This window comes from Hypanus sabinus, chromosome 8, assembly GCF_030144855.1.
Source record: "Hypanus sabinus isolate sHypSab1 chromosome 8, sHypSab1.hap1, whole genome shotgun sequence".
NCBI lineage: Eukaryota > Metazoa > Chordata > Chondrichthyes > Myliobatiformes > Dasyatidae > Hypanus > Hypanus sabinus.
This window is the reverse complement of record NC_082713.1, coordinates 84,380,033-84,404,288: the sequence shown is the minus strand read 5'-3', so window position 1 is coordinate 84,404,288 and position 24,256 is coordinate 84,380,033. Positions and strand designations below refer to the sequence as shown.

Sequence of the window (24,256 nt, the reverse complement as noted above, 5' to 3'; positions counted from 1 at the left end):
CTAGGCCTTTTACCCTGCCAAATATACTGTGATAGCATTTTGTTCCATTCATTGAATTGATTTTGATTAATCTCTATTGGTAGGGTCTGAAAGAGATATAACAGTCTGGGCAGTATATTCATTTTAATAGACTCAATCCTTGAACTGAGACTAAAAAAAGGAATCAGGCTCCATCTTGTCACATCTTCCTTAATTTTTTTATATAAAGGCTGATAATTACATTCTGATAATTTTGCCAAATCTTTTGGCAAAATGATGCCCAAATATTTGAAAGACTCTATGTGCCATGCCCAGGGGTATCAACTTTCAATTTCTCTTTGTGGGCTACAATAATATGAAAGTAATTGGGTTTTATCTATGTTGATCTTGTATCCTGATAATTGACCATTTTGTTCAAAGGATTGCATCGACTTAGGTAAAGAGTATGTTAGTTGCCCTAGATAGATCAAAATGTCATCTGCATAACAAGCCAATTTATGCTCTGTCCCTTTAATAGTAATTCCCCTGATATCTTCATTTTGTCTGATGTATTGAGCTAATGGTTCCAGATATAGCACGAAGAGTAGCGGTGACCATGCACAACCCTGTCTCGTGCCCCTTTCCAGGGTAAGAGTATTTGATAAATATCCATTGATTTTAATCCTAGCAGTAGGATTGTCATATAGTGTCTGTATAGTTTGAATAATTGTGTCTTGGAAGCCAAATCTATGTAAAACTCTGTAAAGAAAATTCCAATTAATTGAATCAAGTGCTTTTTCAGTGTCCATGCTTATTGCTTCAATTTTATTTTTTTGTATATGATCCATAATGTGAAGTGTCCTTCGTATATTGTCTTGAGTCTGGTGTTGTCGTATAAAACCTGTCTGATCATTACGTATCAGTATGGGTAGAAACTCCTCTAATTGTTTGGCCATGATGGAGGGAAATAACCTATCATCTACATTCAGAACTGATATTGGTCTAAATGACCCACATTCCATTTTATCCTTGCCTTCTTTCGGTATAGCTGAGATTATCGCTTCCTTCCAACTGGGTGGCATTTGTGCCTTTTTTAGAGCCCAGTTCAGTGTGGAAAGTAAAACAGGAATTAACTCATTTTTAAATTCTTTGAACCACTCTGCCGTATACCCAACTGATCCTGGTGACTTGCTTAATTTAAGCCTACTAATTGCAGCTTTTAATTTAACTTCATTTATGTCAGCAGTCATCCTTCTATTTTGTTCTTCGCTTAAAGTGGGTAACTCTAGAGAATTCAAGAAGGTGTCAGTTTGGGTTATGCTTCTGCCTGGAACTTTGGATTATAGTGTTTTGTAAAACGCTTCAAAAGCTTCTTGAATTTCACTTAGCTTATTTTTTATCATTTTCGTTCTTGGGTCCCTAATTCTATGAATTGTATTTTCTGCTATCTTTTTTTTCAGTTTCCACGCCAGTATTTTCATAGATTTCGATCCACTTTCATAATGTCTCTGATTCAGAAACATTAAATTTTTCCTGATTTCTTGCATAGCCAAATTATTTATTTCATTCCTAATTCTTTTAATTTCCCCTAATGTATCCTGTGCTAAATTCAATTTGTGTTTTTTCTCTAGTTCCTTCAGCCTATTTTGTAATTCCTCTAATGTTTTATTCCTTATTTTTTTCTTATATGAAGGTATCGCTATAATTTTCCCTCTTAAGACCGCCTTCAGAGTATCCCATAAAATGGAAGGTGAAACCTCTCCATTATCATTAAATTCTAAGTAGAGACCAATTTCTTTTTTAATTTGTTCCTTAAAGTATGGATCATTGAGTAGACTTGAATTTAGTTTCCAAATAGTGTTCTTTGGTTGTAGGCCAAAATCAACAGATAAATATATAGGTGCATGGTCACTTACATCTATTGCCCCAATTTCACAGGTGTTTATTTTGTCTTTTTCTTTTCCAAATGTTATGAAATAGTCTATTCTTGTATATATAGAATGTGGAGCAGAATAATGAGTGTAATCCCTTCTGTCAGGGAAAAGGTCCCACCATATATCAATTAAACCAACATCCTCAAAAAGTGTATTAACTTTCTTATGTAAAGATTTTGTTTCATAGGTTTTTCTATTGGAAGAGTCTAAGTTTGGTTGTAATTGTAAATTTAAGTCTCCCCCACATATCAGGAGACCTTCTGTGTACGTTACCATAATATCAGTAATGTTCTGAAAGAAACCAATATCACTTCCCGGGGGTGCATATATATTCAATAGAGTAACTGAATTGCCATCTATATTGCCCCTTACCAGAATATATCTGCCTTCTTTATCTCCCATTTCAGATATGTTTTCAAAATTTAGCTTACTTGAGATAAGAATAGCAACTCCTCTCCTATGTCCTGATTTATATAAGGAGAAAAACAGATTAGTGAAACCCATTAGTGGTCCCCGGAGGACCACTGGGGGGGGGGGGGGTAATCCTGGTTAAAATATATTAATTTATCCTCTAAAAACACTCTCTTCTTATCCCAGGCCCTTCATAGAATCTCCGCCTTGGTGCTGTACCGAAGGAATTTAATTATAATTGATTGTGGCTTTCTATCCCGGGTAGATTTTGGGACGAGTGTGCGGTGCGCTCTTTCGACTTCCAGCTCCATAGCCGGGGAAAGATCCAGCGCATCCCGTAGTAACTTTCCGACAAACTCCATCATAGACGAGCCCTCCACTCCTTCGGGAACATTGTAGATTCTGATATTTTTCCGCTGTGATCTTCCCTCCAGATCAAGCAGTTTACCTTCTTGGTGATGTATGATTTTTATTGTCTTGCTCAGTATCCGCTCCACGTTTTGAACGCGATCTTCCACCTGCTCAATGTGAGTCTCTGCCACCGCTATTTTTTGATTAACGCTTGCGAGCTCTGACTTAATATTACGGAGCTGCTGCTTTATATCTTTCTGGACCTCCATTATTTCTTTCAGGAGTTCGATCATATTCCCCGCTTCGTCTGAACGAGGCCCAGTGGCCGCCTCGCTCGCACGTGGTCAGGTCGGAGAGTTGCTCGCTGCACTCCTCTCGGATGCAGGCTCCGCAGTGTCGCTTTTTTAATTTCCATTTCTTCTCCCCATTCTTGCCCCGCTTTTCAGTTCAAATATTTTTCAAAACATATTATATTTGATGGGTTAATGGGACTTAATATGCATTTTTTCCAGAGGAGCTAGTGACTTAAGCTGCCATTCTCAACAATGATGTCTCCAGAAACCCCAACATTACCTTTCTAAGCTGGCTGGACGCGCAGTGGTATCAGCTCCAGGAAGAGAATGCTCCTACGTTCAAACCCAGTCGGCCCATGCTGGGCATGCTTTCCATCTGTGCCGGGTTGAGTGTCGAGCTACCCACTCGGCCTCATAAAAAAAGAGTCAAGTCAGAAACGTTTATATCGTGACCCGGTTAATCTGAAAGGAGACCAATCCTGACACCACATGCCAGACAAGAACAGCTGACTGTCTGGTGTGACAAGCTATGAATGACATATTATCTCTTTGTTCTTGAACTCAATTTCACGATTGATGAAGGCCAATACACCGTATGCCTTTTTAACCATGCAGTCAACCTGCGCAGCTGCTTTGAGTGTCCTATGGACTCGGACCCCAAGATCCCTCTAATCCTCCATACTGCCAAGAGTCTTATCATTAATACTATATTCTGCCATCATATTTGACCTACCAAAATGAAACACCTCACACCTATCTGGGTTGAACTCCATCTGCCACTTCTCAGCCCAGTTTTGTATCCTATCGGTATCCTGCTGTAACTTTTGGCAGCCCTCCACACTTTCCAAAACACCTCCAACCCTTGTGTCATCAGCAAATTTACACATCCCTCCATTTCCTCATCCAGGTCATTTATAAAAATCATGAAGAGTAGGGGTCCCAGAACAGATCCCTGAGGCACACCACAGGTTACCAACCTTCATGCAGAATATGACCCATCTACGACCACTTTTTGCCTTCTGCAGGTGAGCCAGTTCCGGATCCACAAAGCAAGGGCTCCATTGGATCCCGTGCCTCCTTACTTTCTCAATAAGCCTTGCATGGGGTACCTTATGAAATACCTTGCTGAAATACATACACACTACATCTACTGCTCTTCCTTCATCAATGTGTTTAGTTACATCCTCAAAAAATTCAATCAGGCTCAACAGGCGTGACCTGCCTTTGACAAAGCCATGCTGACTACTTCTAATTATATTATACCTCTCCAAATGTTCATAAATCTTTCCTTTCAGGATCTTCTCCATCAACTTACCAACCACTGAAGTAAGACTCATTGGTTTAAAATTTCCTGGGCTATCTCTACTCCCTTTCTTAAATAAAGGAACAATACCTACAACCCTCCAATCCTCCAGAACCTCTCCTGTCCCTATTGATGATGCAAAGATCATTGTCAGAGGCTCAGCAATCACCTCTCTGGCCTCCCACAGTAGCCTGGGGTACATCTCATCCGGTCCCAGTGACTTATCCAACTTGATGCTTTCCAAAAGCTCCAGCACATCCTCTTTCTTAATATCTACTTGCTCAAGCTTTTGAGTTCACTGTAAGTCATCCCTATAATCTCCAATGTCCTTTTCTGTAGTGAATACTAAGTACCTTCGCTACCTCCTCTGGTTCCATACACACTTCCTACTGTCACACTTGATTGGTCCTATTCTTTCACATCTTATCCTCTTGCTCTTCACATTGCCTTGGATTGCCTTGGGGTTGTCTTTAATCCTGTTCGCCAAGGCCTTCTCATGGCCTGTTCTGGCTCTCCTAATTTCATTTTTAAGCTCCTTCCTGCTAGTCTTATAATTTTCTAGATCTCTATCATTACCTAGTTTTTTGAACGTTTATTAAGCTTTTCTTTTCTTCTTGACTAAATCATCAACAGCCTTTGTACACCACGGTTCCTGTACCCTACCATCCTTTCCGTCTCATTGGAACGTACCTTTGCAGAAAACCATGCAAATATCCCCTGAACATTTGCCACTTTTCTTCCGTACATTTCCCTGAGGGTATCTGCTCCCAATTTATGCTTCCAAGTTCCTGTCTGATATCTTCGTATTTCCCCTTACTCCAATTAAACACTTCCTTAACTTCTCTGTTCCTAACCCTCAGTAATGCTATGGTAAAGGAGATAGAATTGTGAAGACTATCTCTAAAATGTTCTCCCACTGAGAGACCTGACACCTAACCAGTTTCATTTCCCAATACTAGATCAAGTACAGCCTCTTCTCTTGTAGGCTTCTCTACGTATTGTGTCAGGAAACTTCCCTGAACGCACTTAACAAACACCACCCCATCTAACCCCTTGCTCTAGGGAGATACTAATCAATATTGGGGAAATTAAGATTTCCCATCACGACAACCCTGTTATTATTGCACCATTCCAGAATCTATCTCACTATCTGCTCCTCGATGTCCCTGTTACTATTGGGTGGTCTATAGAAAACACCTAGTAGAGTTATTGACCCTTTCCTGTTTCTAACTTCCACCCACAGAGACTCAGTAGATAATCCCTCCATAACTTCCTCCTTTTCTGCAGCCATAAAACTATCTTTGATCTGCAGTGCCACACGTCCACTTCTTTTGCCTCCTTCCCTGTCTTTTCTGAAACATCTAAAGCCTGGCACTCCTGTCCCTGAGCCATCTAAGTCTCTGTAATGGCCACGACATCATAGCTCCAAGTACAGATCCAAGTTCATCCGCTTTGTTCATGATACTCTTTGCATTAAAATAGACACATCTCAAACCATCAGCCTGAGCGTATCCCTTCTCTATCACCTGCCTATCCTCCCTCTCACACTGCCTACAAGCTGTCTTGATTTGTGAGCCAACTGCCTTTTCCTCCATCTCTTCAGTTTGGTTCTCATCCCCCCAGCAGATCTAGTTTAAACTCCCCAATAGCCTTAGCAAACCTCCCTGCCAGAATATTGGTCCCCCTCGGATTCAAGTGCAACCCATCCTTATTGTACAGGTCACACTTGCCCCAAAAGTGCTCCCAATGATCCAGAAATCTGAATCCCTGTCCCCTGCTATAATCCCTCACCTACGCATTTATCCTCCACCTCACTCTATTCCTATACCCACTGTTGTGTGGCACAGGTAGTAATCCCAAGATTATTACTCTTGTGGTCCTGCTTCTCAGCTTCTTTCCTAACTCTTTGTAGTCTGTTTTCAGGACCTGTTCCCTTTTCCTACCTATGTCATTGGTACCAATATGTACCACGACCTCTGGCTGTTCACCTTCCCACTTCAGGATATTGTGGACGTGATCAGAAACATCCCAGGCCTTGACACCTGGGAGGCAAACTACCATCTGTATTTCTTTCCTGCATCCACAGAATCGCCTATCTGACCCCTTAACTATAGAGTCCCCTATCACTGCTGCCATTCTCTTCCTTTCCCTACCCTTCTGAGCCACAGGGCTGGATTCTGTGCCAGAGGTGTGACCACTGTTGCTTCCCCCAGGTAGGTCATCTCCCCCAACAGTACTCAAACAGGAGTACTTATTGTTAAGGGGTTATTGATATAGATAACGAGTAATGGACCCAGCACTGAATCCTGCAGCACACCACTTGTCACAGGCCTCCAGACCACTACCACTCTCTGGCTTCTCCCACAATGGCAATTCTCATCCAACTTACTACCTCATCCAAATGCCTTGCGACTGAACTTCCTTGACTAACACCCCATGCAGGACCTTACCAAAAGCCTTGCTAAAGACCATGTCGACAGCACCCACTGTCTTGCCTTCATCAAGTTTCCTGGTAACTTCCTTGAAAATCTCAGCAAGATTGGTTAGACATGGCCAACCAAAGCAATGTTGACTATTAGATTCAGGTTTAATATCACCGGCAGATATGTTATGAAATTTGCAGCAGCAGTACATTGCAATACATTATAATAAAAAATGTAGATTACATTAAACATACATATATTTAAAAAGTTAAATTAAATAAGTAGTGAAAATAAAAAGTAGTGAGATAGTGTTCATGGGTTCAATGTCCATTCAGAAATCTAATGGTTGAAGAGAAGAAGGTGTCCCCGAATCATTAAGTGTGTGCCTTCAGGCTCCTATATGTCCTCCCTGCTGGCAGTGATGAGAAGAAGGCATGTCCTGGGTGAAGGGGTTCCTTAATGATGGAGGCCGCCTATTTGAGGCATTGCTCCTCTAAGATGTCCTGGATACTGGAGAGGCTAGTGCCCATGATGGAGCTGACCGAGGTCACAACTTTCTACAGTTTATTTTGATCCTGGGCAGTGCAACCCCCCCCCCCATCCCAAATGGTGATGTAAACAGTTAGAAAGCTCTCCATGGTATATCTGTAGAGATTTGCAAGTGTCTTTGGTGACATAACAAATCTCCTCAAACTCCTTATAAAATATAGCCACTGTCAAGCTTTCTTTGTAGCTGCATCAATATCCTGGGCCCAGGATAGATCCTCGGAGATATTGACACCCAATGACTTGAAATTGCACACTTTTTCCACTTCTGATCCCTTGATGAGGATGTGTGTGTGTGAGAGAGAGAGATACTGATGCACCATCAGTAACTCACTCTGAGACGTAAGGCGAGATATCGGCTTTTATTGACTGGAAGAAGGAACCAGGAGTGAGTGACCATCATACTACGTCCTGGAGACTGAGAGAAAGCATAGGCCTCAGATCGCCTTTATACAGGGGTCTGTGGGAGGAGCAACAGGAGCAGTCAGCAGGGGGCATGTCCAGACAGGCACACGTAGTTCACCACAGATCCCTCGTCTTACCATTTCTGAAGTCCACAAGCAGATCTTTGGACTTACTGGCATTGACTGTTGTTGCTGCAACGCCACTCAACCAGTTGATATATCTCACTCCTGTGTGCCTTCTCGTCATAATCTGAAATTCTGACAGCAATAGTTGTATCATCAGCAAATTCATAGATGGCATTTGAGCTGTGCCTAGCCACACAGTCGTGGGTGTAGAGAGAGAGTAGAGCAGTGGGCTAAGCACACATCCCTGAGGTGTGCCAGTGTTGATTGTCAGTGAGGTGGAGATGTCATTTCCAATCTGCACAGACTGTGGTCTTCTGGTTAGGAAGCTGAGTCCCAGGGTCCATAGCTTTTCAATCAGAAATGATGGTGTTAAACATTGAGCTATAGTCAATGAACAGCATCCTGATGCAGGTATTTGTATCGTCCAGGTGATCCAAGGTCATGCGCAGAGCAAATGAGATCACATCCACCGTAAACTTATTGTGGTGATAGGCAAAATGCAGTGGGTCCAGGTCCTTGCTGAGATAGGAGTTAATTCTAGCCATAACCAACCTCTCAAAACACCTCGTTATTGTAGACATGAGTGCTACTGGATAATTGTCACTAAGGCAGTTCACCCTGCTCTTCTTGGGCAGTGGTATTGTTTCCCTTTTGAAGCAGGTGGGAACTTCCAACTGTAGCAATGCCAGATTGCAAATGTCTTTGAACACACCCACCGGTTGGTTGGCACAGGTTTTCAGAGCCCGACCAGGTACTCCATCAGGGCCTGTCATCCGGTGAGTGTTCACCCTCTTAAAGACAATCTGACATCAGCCTTTGAGACAGAGACCACAGGGTCACCATGTGCTGCAGGGATTATCATAGAGGTAGTTCCATTCTCCCTACAAATTATGCATGAAAGGCACTGAGTATGCTCCAATTCTCCAGCACCTCACCCATTGCTTAGGAAGTTTTAAATATCTCTGATAGGTGTTATGTTTTGTAACTGCAGAAACTAAATGAAAGAAAAAGTCAAGAGCCAGGGATGATGTGTGTACTTAGTTTCATTTGATTTCATGAGGCGCTTTCATTTGATGTGGTGGTGTAATGACGTATGCCATTCATGTTCTTTTACAGCTAACCCATAGTGAATGAAACAAATTACTCAAATATTACTGAAATATTGAATACACTACACTCCTCCTTGCTTAGCTATAAGTTCCAACTCTTTCTAGAATGCATCTCAACTCAGATAAGTGACGTATTCCTCCCTCATCATTTTATATGGATGTACACAGTATATGATATAATACAACTACTGTGTAGACATCCACACAGAGTAAATTTTAAATTGTCCCATTCAGGCCTAGATGTTCAATTGTTGTGTAAAACTATTACTCCCGTGGGAAAATGTCCTTCCTGACCAGGTAGGGCCACCGCTTGGCAGGCGAGATCTGAGGCTTCCTGTGTGGCAGTTGTAGGATTTGACTGTGGGGCTGACAGCTCTGGACATGTCCTCTCTAACAATTGACTCAGCTGGTCAATGTGTTGTCAACAGATGGTATCAGATGCAATCCCCACTGTGTGAGAGAGTGGTCCAGTTGTGTCCATAGTCTTTCCCAGTAAACTCTTCTGTTCACCTATGTGGTTCCTTGTCAGGACTTCTTGTCCAGGAGTGGAACATTGAACCTCCTTGTTTGAGGAGTCCTCAGTTTGTCTCAGATGTTGTCCTGCATACTCCTTCTGAAACTGGGTTTGAGGAGATCCAAGTGAGAGTGCAAAGGATGACCCAGGAATAGCATAGCTGGTGAATTGTTGGTTGTAGAGTGTGCTGAAATGTGATAAGCAAGGAGAAAATTGAAGAGCTTCTGATTCAGTGTTCTGCTGCCATCGCTCACAATGCAGTCTTTAGACTCTGGACAAACCTTTCCAACAAGCCATTTGTAGCTGGGTGTAATGGTGCAGTTGGAGCACAGTAGCCAGGCTTGGCAGGAACCTGTTATAGTAGTTGACAAATCATAAAAAGGACCACAACTGTGTGGCCTTGTGGCAACCATCTCTGCTTGAATTTTCTCAGCACACTGGTGTAAATCTTGTGCATCAGTTGTGTGACCACAGTAAGTGATGCTTGGTTGAAAAAATTCACACTTGTTGTGTCATGCTCTGAGCCCATAATGTTCTAATTTTTCTAATACTGTCTTGAGATTTTGGAGGTGTTTCTTGTCATCCTTACCGGTAACAATGACGTCATCCAGGTAGTACTAAGCGTCTGAGCAGTCTTGCAGCTCCTGGTCCATAGCTTTCTGCCGAGTGCAGGTACAGACGCTACTCCAAGAATAAGCTTATTATCGTGAAGAAGCCCTTTATGAGTAGTTATAGTGAGAGACACTTTAGACTCTTCTTCCATCTCCATCTGTACATAGGCCTCAGCTAAATCAACTTTGCTGATGTATTTCTCTCCAAAACGTTTTGCAAAGATATCCTCTATCCTGGGCAGAGGGTATTGGTTTACTTTCAATACTGCATTGATGGTGACCTTAAAATCACCTGACAGGATCCTGACAGACCCATCCTTCCTGGCTGCTGGGAACACTGGTGTTGCCCATGGGCTCCATTCAATCTTTGAAGGAATTCCTTCAGCCTCCATGTGATCCTACTCACTGGCAGCTTTATCATGGATGGTGTAAGGAACACAAAGGGCTTTGTAAACTTGGATGTGGCATTTTCATTTAGCAGTCTTTTTCCCTTGATATGTTTGAATATATATTTATTCCTTGAACATTAGTGTGGCATTACCCTGTCCCTTTCTTAATTCACTTTCAGTTGACTCCATTGCAGGGGATATTGCATGGAAATGGTGGGTCGATTTCCAATCAAGTTGTCACTGATCTAATCAGACAGTATTAAATTGTCACCAGTCTAAGTAAACTGTATTCTTTTCCACCAAATTCACACAGTGACACCAGCACTTACTTTTCATGGGCTATTTCATTTACTTCAAAATACTGCTAAGCTCATTCAGTATATATCATCCAGTTACCCGTTGTGCAATTGAACACAATCAAATCTATCTTTCTGATATGGCTAGCCAGTTCTGCTTTTTAAAAGAATTATTATTATTATCACCCAGTGCTCTCTGTTCATGAATTTCATCCATTTTCTGCCCTTTTTTAACTAGACCACCTCTCTCCCCATCCATAGCAACATATGCTGTGCTTTTTTTAATTCAACAGGCATGGAGTTAACTAAGGTTTACTATAAAATTTCCTCAATGCCACTGTTATGTTTTGTAACTCCAGAAACTAATTGAGAAGAAAACGCAGAGCCGGAAATAATGTGTCTACTTTTCTCTTTAGTGAGGCACAAAATGTGGTGTCGTAATAACGTATGCCATTCACGTACTTCTTACATATAACCTTTAATGAATTATGTAAACCAACAAAGAATGCTTAATCAAACAATATTTTGTAATATTACTCAAACTTTATTGAAAAATTAAATACACTATTGTCCCTGCAATTTCTGCACTAGCCTCCCACAAGGTCTAAGGGGACACCTTTGTCAGGCCTGAGGATTTATCCACACAAATTTGCCAGAAACACCTCCTCCTCTGTAATGTTTATAGGTTCCATGACTTCACTGCTGTTTTGCTTTTATAGACTTTATTTCCAGCTCCCGAGTAAATACAGAAGCAAAAAATGATATCAGATCTCCCCTATCTCTTTTAGCTTCATGCATACTATAGATGACCACACTGATCTTCAAGAGAACCAATTTTGACCTTTGTCATCCTTTTCCTCTTAATGTACTGTATCTGTTATCTTTCATCAGGTCTTCTTTTAGTCCTCCTGACTTCCTTCTTATGTGTTCTTTTGCATTCCTTATACTCCTCAAGTACCCTGTGGGACCTTTGCTGGTTCTTCAACTTTCCTTAACTGGCCAAGATAAGTCAAGGTGGGATAAGTCATGTCAAGTCATTAGCCCAGATTTTACTGGATTTGTCCCAGTGTATGTTGATATATGTCATTCCAGTTTACCATCAATTCTCTACAAGTAAATAATATCTAATTTATTTCTATGTTTCTATAGAGGGCTATGGGGAAGTCTGGTAATTTCTAAGGTAGAGACATGTTCGGCACAACTTTGTGGGCCAAAGGGCCTGTATTGTGCTGTAGGTTTTCTATGTTTCTATTATGTACAGGAGCAATTTGTCCTTAGAAGTAGAAAGCACTGGAGGTTCTCATATTTTTCATTGTTCTGGTAACAGCTGACTGGTGTTTAAACATAATCTCTAAAAGATGTCATTGCATTCTATTGTTAGCTTTAGCATAGCAAGATTATAAATGTGCTTATCCAAAAATAAGAGCTAACTGTGATGTCACCTTGTATAATTCCAGCAACACCTGGGCTCTTGTTAGGCTGAGTCCTCAGAGATGTTGCATGCCCCCTCCTAATCTCCACCAGCTCCTTACCAATGTGACACCCTTTCCAATCCCAAACACTCCTTCACAACAAATCTTTAGCTCTCTTTCCCCTACCATCCCAGATCCAGTCAAAAACCCAGATGCTGCAATTTTTGAAATACCATTTCTGTAGCATGTAAAACCCTGGGTGTAAGACAGGTTTGCAACGGTGGGTTAATATCTGAAATGATGTTCAGTGAACACATAACGTACCTTTAATAATGCATTTCAATTTCCAGGCTCATATCTGTCCTTTTAGCAGTCACCTTCAGACTGCTGGAATAATTTGCTTGATTAAGCTCTTTGGTTAAGTTGGATGAATTAACAGTGATTTTTTTTTGTTTGACAAACTTGCTAATAATATGTTGATTTTATCCCTTCGTGTCAAAGTTTTGAACTGCTACTTTGCTTGTCTTAATGAAGCTCTTGTCAAGTATCTCTTCATGAATAAATAATTTAAAATGCACTGATCTGATAAATCTGACCAAAAATAGAAATCCATGTATATTTGCTTCTTGTACAGAGGCATAAATTATTGTATAAAATGTTTTCAGTTTTTAAATGTTTCTCTATAAATAACCAATGAATTTTCATCCTGAATGTCACACAGATTTACTGATTTCAATTATTTATTGCAAAACAATTAAAATGAATTTCTGGCACATATAAACATGACAAAATGCAATGATCAAACACGTTGAAAATGCGCAGTTCAAAGTAAATTTGTTATCCAAGTACATATATGTCACCCCGAATACAATCCTGAGATTCATTTTCTTGCAGGCATTCACACTCATTGCAAAAAGCACAATAGATTCAATGTAAGACCGCCCCAACCAATGTGCAAAAGAATAATAATAACAAATAAACAAGCAATAAATATTGAGAACATGAGATGAAGCGTCCTTGAAACGAGTTCATGGGTTATGGGTTATGGAAATAATTCAGTGATGGGGTGAGTGAAGTTATCCTGCTGGTTCAACAGCTGAATGGCTTGGGTGTAATAACTGTTCCTTTACCCGGTTGTGTGGGTCCTGAGAGTCCTGTACCTTCCCAGTCTCTGTGAGATGATAGGTACTGCCTTCATGTGACAGTGCTCCGTGAAGATGTTCTCAGTGGTGGGAGGAGCTTTACCCATGATAGACTGAACCGTATCCATTACACTTTCTAGTCTCTTATATTGGTGTTTCCATACTAAACCATAATGCAAATGGTCAATGTACTCTTCACCACACATCTATAGACATGGAATGTGCCTGGGCAGAACTTCAAGCAGGATGGTTCTGCTTGCACGGATAAGCAGAATCTGTTTCCACTGGCAGAAAGACTAGTAACCAGGTGACACAGATTGAAGGTAATTGGTCAGAAGGACCACACCAGTGAGTTATTTACACAGCTCTGATGTGGCACAACACCTGAAAGAAAGGATGATGCAATGGATTCAATAAGAAAGATTTATTTAAATATTTGGAAGGGCAGGATCTATTCAACTGAAGGGTAAGTGTGGGTAAATGGGACCAAGAGAATAGTTTTACTGAAGAGACCGTGCATGCACAATGAATTGAATTGACTTCTCTGCTGGAACATTCAGTCCTTAGTTACTTTATCAAATGAATCATGTTTCTGGCTTGCATCTTTAGCTCTATTCATTCATGATAAAGATAACATTTAGAATATAGAATGCTACAGTACAGTTCAGGCCCATCGGCCCACAGTGTTGTGCCAGCCCATCAAGCTACTCTGAAATCAAACCAACTATTCCCACCCACATTGCTCTCCATTTTTCTTTTATCCATCTGCCTATCAAGAATCTCTTAAATGTTGTATCTGGCTCTATCACCATCCTGACAAGGCGTTCCATGCACCCACCTCTCTTTGCTAAAAAAAACTTACCTCTCACAATCCCACTATACTCCAATCACCTTAAAAATATGCACCTTCATGTTTGATATTTCCACCCTGGGGATAAGTCTCTGGCTATCTACTTGATCTACAGGTATGCTTCTTATCATGCTGTGCAGCTCTATCATGTCACCTCTCGTCCTATTTTGCTTCAAAGAGAAAAGACATAGCTCTCTCACCCTATCCTCATAAGATATGCTCTGTAGTCCAGGCAGTATCCTGGTAAATCTCCTCTGCACGCTCTCTAAAGCTTCTACACCTTTCCTATAATGAGGTGACCAGAACTGAACCCAATATTCCAAGTGCGGTCTAACCAAAATTTTACAGAGCTGCAACATTTTGTTGTGGCTTTTGAACTCAATCCACCAACTAATGAAGGACAACATATCATATGCCTTCTTAAAAGCCCTATCAACTTGTGTGGCAACTTTGAGGGATCTGTGGACGTGCATCCAAGGCCCTCTGTTCCTCAACACTGATACGAATCCTGCCATTATTTCAATATTCTGCCTTCAAATCCTACCTTCCAATGTGAATCACTTCACACATTTCCAGATTGAGCTCTATCTGTCAGTTCTCAGCCTATCTCTCCATCCTAGCAATGTCTCACTAAATGTTAGGGGAACTTCTACACTATCCAAAACAACACCAGCCTTCATATAATTTGCAAACTTAATGACCCACTCTTCCACTTACAAATCATTTACAAAAATCATGAAGAGCAGGGTTGCCAGATCAGATCCCTGCAAAACACCACTGGTCACCTACCACTATCTGCTACCACCCTCTGCCATCTCTGGGCAAGCCAATTCTGAATCCATGTTGCCAGGCTTCCTGACTTTCTGAATCAGCCTGTGATGAGAACCTTGTGAAATGCCTTTCTAAAGTCCATATACGCCACATCCACTGCTCTGCCTTCATCAGTATGTTTTCTAACTAGCTGAAAGAATTCAATCAGGAGCACAATTCATGACCTGCTCCTCATGAATCCATATGGAATATGCCTAATCAGCTTATGCTTTTCAAAATTCTCGTAAATCCTGTCACTCAGAATCCTCTCCAATAGTTTGTCCACCATTGATGTAGACTCAGTGGGTTATACCAAGGTTTTCCATATTCCAGGATTATCTCTACTACCTTTCTTGAATAAAGGAATAACATTTACATCCTCCAATTGGTACTACTCGTGACCAGTGGGGATGTGAAGAACATTGCCTAGGCGCAGCAATCTCTTCTCTCACTTCCTTTAGAAACCTGGACATACCTTGTCTGGCTGTTGTCTATCCCAATGATTATCCAAAGTTCCAGCACATCCTCTCTCTTAATGTTGATATACTCCAGCATATTAATCTGTTCTATGCTGACTTTACATTTGTCAAGGTCCCTCACACTGGTGAATGCTGAAGCAAAGTATTCATTAAAGCCTCCCCTGCCTCCTCCCACTCCAGATACATGTTTCCTCTTTTATCCCTGATTGGTCACACTCTCATTCGAGACTTCCTTCTGTTCTTCAAGTATGTGTGGAATGCCTTGGGGTTTTGCTTAATTCTACTCACCAAGGTCTTCTCTTGTCCCCTTCATGCACTCATTAGCCTCACTGGCACTTGGCATAGTCAGAAATCCGGAGATTATCTCCCTTGGAGATCTGCTTTTCAGCTTCCTACCTATATTTTCTCTAAGGACCTGATCCCTTTTCCTACTTTTGTCATTGACAAATATGTACTATGATTTTTTGGCCTCTCCCTTAAGAATATTGTGGACGCAATCTGAGACGACCCTGGCGCTGGCACTGGGAGGCAACATACCATCGGGCAGACTCTTTCATGTCCACAAAATCTCCTGTGCCCCCTCCCTGAACTTGAATCTCCTATCACCAGCACTCTCTTATTCTACCACTTTGGCTACTGAGCCACAGAGCCAGACTCAGTGCCAGAAAGCTGGCCACTGCAGCTTTCCTGTGGTAGTCATCCCCCAAACAGCATACTAGTTATTGAGTTGAATGACCACAGGGTTACTCTGCAAAATCTTTCACTCTCCTGACAGTCACCCAGCTACCTGCCTCCTGCAACTTTAATGTGACTACCTTCCTGTAGCTCCTGTCTATCACCTTCCCATTCTCCCAAAAGAGCCAAAAGTCATCTGGCGCCAGCTCTGTCACCTAACACAGTCTGTAAGGAGCTGAACCCAGATGATCTTCCCAAAGATGTAGCAATCAGACAGACTGAAGAACTCCAAGATCTCCTACCTCTTGCACAGTAGCACACCACTAACCTGGAATCCATTCTCACTATTTGCACGAGTAGCATGCCACTGGCCTGGGATCCATTCTCACTACTCTAGCTGGGCACTGATAGACAAAGAAATATAAACCTGACAGAAACCTTAACCTCAACTCTGTCTCTCCTCTTGAGTCAAAGCCTCTGTTCCCCACTCCAATAATGGCTGCTCCCACAATGGCCACTCCACTTAACCCTTTCTACTCTTGCCAAGTACCTTTAACCCAAGCAACCTCTATCTCCACAGAAAGTCCCAGAGGCCCCACTCACTTTTTAAATTTGGCACTTAAACTCAACAAGTTACTGTCTGTCCAATGTCAGTCTCTACAGAACAGTTCCTATAACTTTTTTAATAATTTGTTCACAATTTGTAATGATTAAAATCTGTGACTGCAATTGCTCTGAATTTGAGCTGTTTGACCCTCCTTTAGACATTCTTTTCTGCTGGATATGGCTTCAGTCAGTGGAGAGATTTCCCTCTGATCGCCATTAATTATAACTTTACAAGAGCTCCTTCTTATTACACTCAATAATGACAAAGCTAACCAATCTCATTTTGCCTCCTAAATCGAGTTCTAAAATAATGTTTTGACAGAACATCAATGAGACTTGAGCATGAGTAAGCAGTACAGTGATTTGAAACCCGTTTGGTTCTCGATAAGATTGTGGCCGGTCTGATCCTAGTCAGAACTCCACTCTTCTGTTTTGCCCCTATTTACTTGATTTCTCAAAAGTCTGAAAAAATACAGTATCTCTCTTAACTTTGAGAGAACTCTAAACATTCACAACTTTTTCATCACTTCCTCATCTCAGATTAGATGTAGCATCCTTCAAGAGGGTAAATCCTCAAATGTCATCAGTGTACTTGGTTAGACATTGAAAGCCTTTGTTGCTGGAGTGTTCAAGTGGAGTGTCTTACTGCTGCTTTGGAGGTTCCCACCTGCTTCAAAATGGCATCAATCTTACCAGCACCTAAAGAAAGTAGGGTGGATTGCCTCAGTAGCACTCTCATCTATTGTGATTAAGCACTTCGAAAGGTTGATCATGACTAGAAGTAACTCCTGCCTGAGCATGGAGCTGGACCCACTGCAATTTGCCTACTGTCACAATAGGTCAGCAGTGGATGCAATCTCACAGACTCCCCAGTTGCCCGTAGACCACCTGGACAACAGCAATACCTATGTCATGCTGCTGTATATTGATTACAACTTAGCACTCAACAGCATAATCCGTTCACTACTATCCAACAAGCTTCAAAACCTGAGCTTCTGTACCTCTCTCTGCAACTGAATCCCTGACTTCCTCATCAGGAGGCCGCAGTCTGTGTGGATCAGTAATAATATCTCCTCCTTGCTGACAATCTCCACAGGCACAGCCCACTGTTCTAGTCTCTCTTCACCCATGCCTGTGTGGCTATACACAGCTCACTGGCATCTGTAAATTCACTGATGACACAACTGTTGGCAGAATTTCAGATGGTGATGAGGGGGTGTACAGGAACAAGATAGATTGGCTAGTTGAGTGGCGTAACAACATCAGCAAGATCAAAGTTTTGATTGTGACATGAGGAAGGAGAACACACATAGGTCGGCATTGAGGAGTTAGTGGTGTAAAGGGTGAGCAACTTCAAATTCTTAGTCATCGATGTCTCAGAGGATCTATCCTGGGCCCAATGTGTTGATGTAATTACAAAGAAGATCCACCAGCAACTATACTTCATTAGGAGTTTGAGGAGATTTGGTATGTCACCAAAGATTCTAGCAAATTTCTACAGATGTATTCTGAGCAGATACATCACTGCCTTCTATAGAGACTCCGATGCACACAATCCAGCGATGCTGTAATCTCAATCAGGTACATTAGGGCACAAGCCTTCCCATAATCAAGGATACCTTCAAAAGGCAGTGCTACAAAAGGCAGCATTCTTCATTAAGGACCCTCACAATCTGGGACATGGCCACTTCTCATTACTACCATCAGGGAAGAAGCACAGTAACCTGAAGACAAATATTCAACATTTTAGAAACAGCTTCTTCTCCTCCGCCATCAGATTTCTGAACAGTCCATGAACCCGTGAACATCAACTCACTGTTCCTGTTTTGCAATACTTATTTATTTTAGTTCTTATCATAATTTAAATATTCTTATGTCTTGTAGTTGTAGAATACACCTTCTGGTGCTACTTGGACACGTCTTCAGTGATGAACCCGGGGTCGTAGGATGGTTCCAGTCTTTAATCATCAGACACCCTCACCTGGGCGACCCAGCGGGGGTGATCAGCCCCCGACTTGTGTCCAACTGACACTCTAATCCACAGATTCCACCCCCCTGGATTCACAGCCACCGCAAGGCCTTTCTAGTAGCCTCCAGAATGTTCTTGGTGGCTCTTCTGCACTGCAGTCCTTTTACTCCAAGGAGTTTAAGAGTTGTATTGTACTGTTGCTGCAAAATAAAAATATTCACCACATATCTATGTCATTGATAATAAACCAGTTTCTGATCCTGAAATGTGTGCCCTTTATCCCGAGACTGTGCACTTTAATTAGAATTACATACATTTCAATTAAATCACCTCTTATTCTTCCAAATTCCAGAGGCAATCAGCTCAATCTGCTTAAGCAGTCATTGTACAATAACCCTTCACACCCTGTCAACTTTCTCTACACCTTCTGAATGCAAGTAAATTGTTCTTTTAATTAGGACACCAAAAATCGACACTGAGCTCAAGATGTGGCCTCAGGAAAGCCTGCACAGTTCATGGAGAACCTCCTTACTCAGAGCAAATAGCAACACACTTCTTGCCTTCCTTCTTGCTATTCAATATACATATACTGTAATTGATTGATTGATTTTCCCTTCAATATTATGTATTGCATTGAACTGCTACTGCTAAGTTAACAAATTTCACAACACATGCTGGTGATAATAAAACTGATTCTGCTTCTGCTTTACTCATCTGCTCAATTTCACAAGGGCACCAAGGTTTCTCTGAACACCTGGACTCATTAATCTTAAAGCACATCAGAGATATTCGGCTTTTCGATTCTTCCTACCAAAGTAAAAAGCTCACATTTCTCTACACTTTACTCCATCTGCCATGGTTTATTCCATTCACTTGTTTAAGTTATTTTGGAAATGTTTATGTCGAAATGAATGCTAATATTGCATTTGCCTTCCCTACTACCAACTCATCTTGCAAGTGAACCTTTAGGGAATCTTGCACGAGCACTCCCAAGCTGCTTTGCACCTCTGATTTTTGAACTCACTCTCAATTTAGAAAATAGTCTGCACCTTTATTCCTTCTACCAAAATTCACTTCCCTACACTGTATTCTATGTGCCAATCCTTTGCCCATTCTCCAAATCTGTGCAAGATTCTCTGAAGGTCCTGCTTCCTTAACACAATCTGCCCCCCAGCTATCTTTGTTATCATCTGTAAACTTGGCCATAAAACCATCAACTCCATCAACCAGTCACTTCTACTATAAGAACCAGAAAAAAGTTTTAAAAAATCAGTTTAAAAGTCTTATTCATTCATTCTTCTCAGTATCTGAGCATATTGGAGTAGCTCATAGAGCAAATAGAGCTCCTGGTCTTTATACAAAGCTGCAAAATCCCTCATCAAATGTAAGGGTGATAACCAAGTGAGAAAGTATTACAGCTCTCTATGACCATAATTGTACAACAAAACTTCACTCATCCTTGATTTAAAGTCATTGTTAAGGGAATTTTTGAAGGTCTTTTTTTTCTGCTGCTACTACATTGCTCAATTATCATTAGTGATCAGGAATAAATTTCTCTCCAACTAACTCACTGTATTTTGATTTTTCAGTTGAACTCTGCCTTTTAGAATTGAGATAATTTTTGATTTGTTCAGATGCCAATCATAGATCTCAGATTCCTTTCATGTGAAAGCTTTATATATGCAGTTGAAATCTCTCTCTTTGCCTTCTGTATTCTTTCAAAGTGAAATAAATATATATTTTTAATGGGTAATAGCGACACTAAAATAATGATCTGAGAAACTTTGGACTAGTGGATGAAGGTGTCAATGATGCCTCGTCAGGAAAAGTGAAGGGCTAAGAAGCACTATGTTTAGCCCAACAGAATAAGATAACTAACTTTTTTTTCTCTCCACTCCTGTAGGATTCCACAGTTTATGAAACTGAAAATAAGATTTTACACGTGGTGAGTTCTTTAAAATTATATTCATTTTGCTATCACATGCTTATCATTTAAAATTTGCTTTATTTTATTTCATATCTGATTAAGTAAAACAGTTTCATTCCCCAATCACAACATGAGCATGGATACAGTAGTAGGCCATTTGGCCCCTCAGCCTTATACCTCCAATATATCAGACCGTTGTTGATCTGCACCCCAATCCAATTTGTATGGATTTGCTCCCATATCTAAACAACCAAACATCTATCTCGCTTATGAAATTTTCACATTTATGAAGAACATACAGTATATTTGAAGAAGTAAATTCTAATATCCCATACTGCATTTCAGAAGAGCTTTACAAAATAAAGTTTCTCTGTAGATATTACAACAAATCAGATTTGTTGAAATGTGGATATTTCGTCTGACCAAAGTTCAAACATTTATGTTGGATTTCAGTCGGATGTTTTGTTTTGATAAGCTGGGGACCAAGATGAGAACATTTGATGCAAGGAAATAAATTCTTTTCCATCTTGAATTTTATTTGAAAATTTCACCACACTTTACTGCGATTTGCAAGTGTGTATGTTTTTCAAGTATAGAATTCTGACAAAATTTTCCAATATTATCATGTCTAAAAGTTGAAATGGTTTGGCACAGCCAGCACACCTTCATCCCAAGGCAGTTTGCTGTGTTCACCAATTTATTTTAACAGGAAGTACAAATGTAGATATGGGTGGAACAGGAATAGATTTATCTAGAAACATCAACTATCTATTCATTTCTGTAGATGTTGCCTGACCTGCTGAGTTCCTCCAGCAATTTGTGTGTAGTGTTAGATTTAACTCTTGTGAGTGAAGGACCTATCCCTAAGACTTCAACACGTACCTCCATTCTCGAATCCAGAGTGCAGTATTTCTATAAGGTGGCTGCAAGAACAAGTTAGAGGCAGGGCATCCTGTAGCATGTGAATGAATGGAGGGTTTCTGGGGCCTTTCCATTCAGTGCAAGCTGTGAGTCAGACTCAGATGGGAATCTTCAACCATCTGGAGGAGCAAAGATCCAACAATATTTGAAGACCAACAACATTGAGGAAAAGCAGCTCACTGCATTAAAATCCTGGAATTTCTGATTAGACAGGCACTGAGAGAGTGGCTTTATCTAAGGACAATAGCAGTTCAGCACCATTTTCTCAGAGCAAAGTAACACTGGCCTCATCAGCCATGCCTACATTCAATGAATGTATATAGAATCCAGTCAACCTTACACAAATAACAACAACGTGGGTTTATTCTACAGTACATTTTAGGATAAATTGCATGCCGATGGAATATTTCATGGGAAGGAAAGGTATTACTTTAGACTAGATTGCATATTTTGATACTGCAGTTTGAAAATTCCGTACTCAACATTGCTATTTAATGTTTATATTTAGCATAGTTAGAAAAAAATGTAGATGCTGGAAATCTGAAATAAAAATAGAAAATTCTGTGAACACTCAGAAGGTCAGGCAGCATATATGGTGAGAGAAAAACAAATGGCAGTTTGTCAGAACTGGAAAAGAGAGAAAATGGAGACAAAATGAAGAAACTAATTAGTTTCTTTCTTCCCCAGCTCTGAGGAAGGTTAAAACATTAATACAGTTTCTCCATCCACAGATGGTATCTGACCCTCTAGGCATTCCCTGCATTTTGTTTTTTTCTTGGAAATGTTGTATTGAGCAGTGCCAAAGTCAAAATCAAGTTTATTGTTATAACACAAGTACAGTGGGGATGAAAAGCTTGCAGCAGCATCAGAAGCATGTCATTCCAGATACACAACATTCACAAGAAAAGCATAAACACAACTTTGACAAGACAGAACACAAGTAGAACAAAAAAGAAGACAAAGCCCACTGCAATACAAAGGGATCAGAATGGCTATTGTGTTACTACACTGAAGTAGAGATTAGGCTCTTGCAGATTAGTCCAACAACCAAGTAGTAACTGTTTGTGAATTTGGTGGTGGGAGACCTCAGGCTCCTGATCAATGGTGGCTGCAAGATTATGGTATGAGATGGCAAGGATAATTTCATCAGTGGTCTAGTCAATGAACTTCTATCTGAAGCATCACTGTAAATCTCTATGCAGCTGCTGTGTGACCCTGCTAGCAACACTGAGTTTTATCTTATATTAGTATAATGCTTAAGGAACCACAATCAAATAGGATATATACCATAATGTCATTGTTGCAGGTACAAATGTTAAAGACATTGGACAAATACTCCAACAGATTATACTTCAGCATTTTCAACATAAAATGTAATGTCACAGGTGTCTGCCATCGAGATCAAAGCCCACTCGAACTCAATACCGCGCACAGAGGTTTGAAGCTGGTCATCAGTGATCTGAAACTTATCTGGACCAGCTACACCAGTACAGTAGCAGTAAAAATAGCTTAGATGAAGATTTTGGAACAAGTAATTCAACCTTATCCTCCCCAAAGTCTTTCAGCCTTGACCAAGACATATGCTAGGATTGTGTTGGAAATAATAGTTTACTTAGCTGAAGTATCAAAGCAGGCTAGATTAGGCTCAGCCACAAAGGGTAATAAAATTTTGTTTGACTGTGAAAAATGTGCCAGCTTCACCTTCCAAGATCGTTCATCATCAAAATGAATTTCCATGCTTTTAAAAAAAAAATTATTGAGGGGTTCTTGACAAGCAAAGTACTTGATGTTTTATTTGTAATGCTTTTGAGATGGTTTCGTTTAAAAAGGAAACTTGAAACAGTGTTAAATTGGCCTTCCTTTTTTGACAGGCTTCAAATGTTTTGAGCTATGCAAAGAGAATTGTATGCTGTTGTAACTGTAATCTGTCAAAATAATAGTGGTATTACAAAAGAGGTGTGGGGATAATTATTTCCAATGAAATAATTCCTTGGCTGAATAATAACTCAGCATGTTAGGAATCATCTATGGGGAGAAATAAATGGTAGACACTTCAAGCTGTTAGGCTTCATCAGGACTGAAACGAAAGAGGAAAAGGCCAGAATAAGAATATGGGAGGTGGGAGGGGGTGACAGGAAGGAGTACAATCTGGCAGGTGATGGGAAAATCCAGGTTGGGAAAGGTGGATGGGGGGGTGAGGAACAGGAATGAAATAAGAAGTTGGGAGGTGGAAGATGGAAGATGTAAAGGACTGAAGAAGAAAGAATCTGATCAGAGAGGACAGTGGACCATGGGAGAAAGGGAAGGAAGTGGGTCACCAGATGGAATCATTTTCTTATCTTCTACAAACTTGGCCACAAAGCCATCAATTCTGTCAACCAAATCATTGACATGTAATGTAAAAGGGAGCAAAGGAAAAGAACACCAACCCTTGCAGAACATCATTAGTCACTGGCGTCCAACCAGAAAAGGCTCCCTTTTTCCCCACTCTTTGCTTCCTGCCAATCAGCCAATTGTCAATCCATGCCAGTGTCTTTCCTGTAATTCCACAAGCTCTTATCTTGTTAAATATCCTCATGTATGACACATGGTCAAAGACCTTCTGAAAATCCAGATAAGCCACATCCACTGTCTCTCCTTTGACTATCCTGCCTGTTGCTTTCTCCAAGAATTCCATTGGGTTATTGGCTGGCTTACCTTCATATTTCATCTTTTCCCTCCTTATAACTTTTTCAGTTGCCTTCTGTTGGTTTTTAAAACCTTCCTAATTCTCTAACATCCTACTGATTTTTTTGCT

The 24,256-nt window shown here is 40.7% G+C and overlaps 1 protein-coding gene across 1 annotated transcript in view; it reads left to right on the top strand.

Moving 5' to 3' along the window:
• Positions 1–24,256, top strand: part of si:ch211-26b3.4 (connector enhancer of kinase suppressor of ras 2) — a 911,874-nt gene that overhangs the window by 439,847 nt on the left and 447,771 nt on the right. Inside the window, exon 5 of the mRNA XM_059977444.1 lies at positions 20,515–20,556. Coding sequence (XP_059833427.1) covers positions 20,515–20,556 — 42 coding nt within the window. The remainder of the gene's footprint in view (positions 1–20,514; positions 20,557–24,256) is intronic.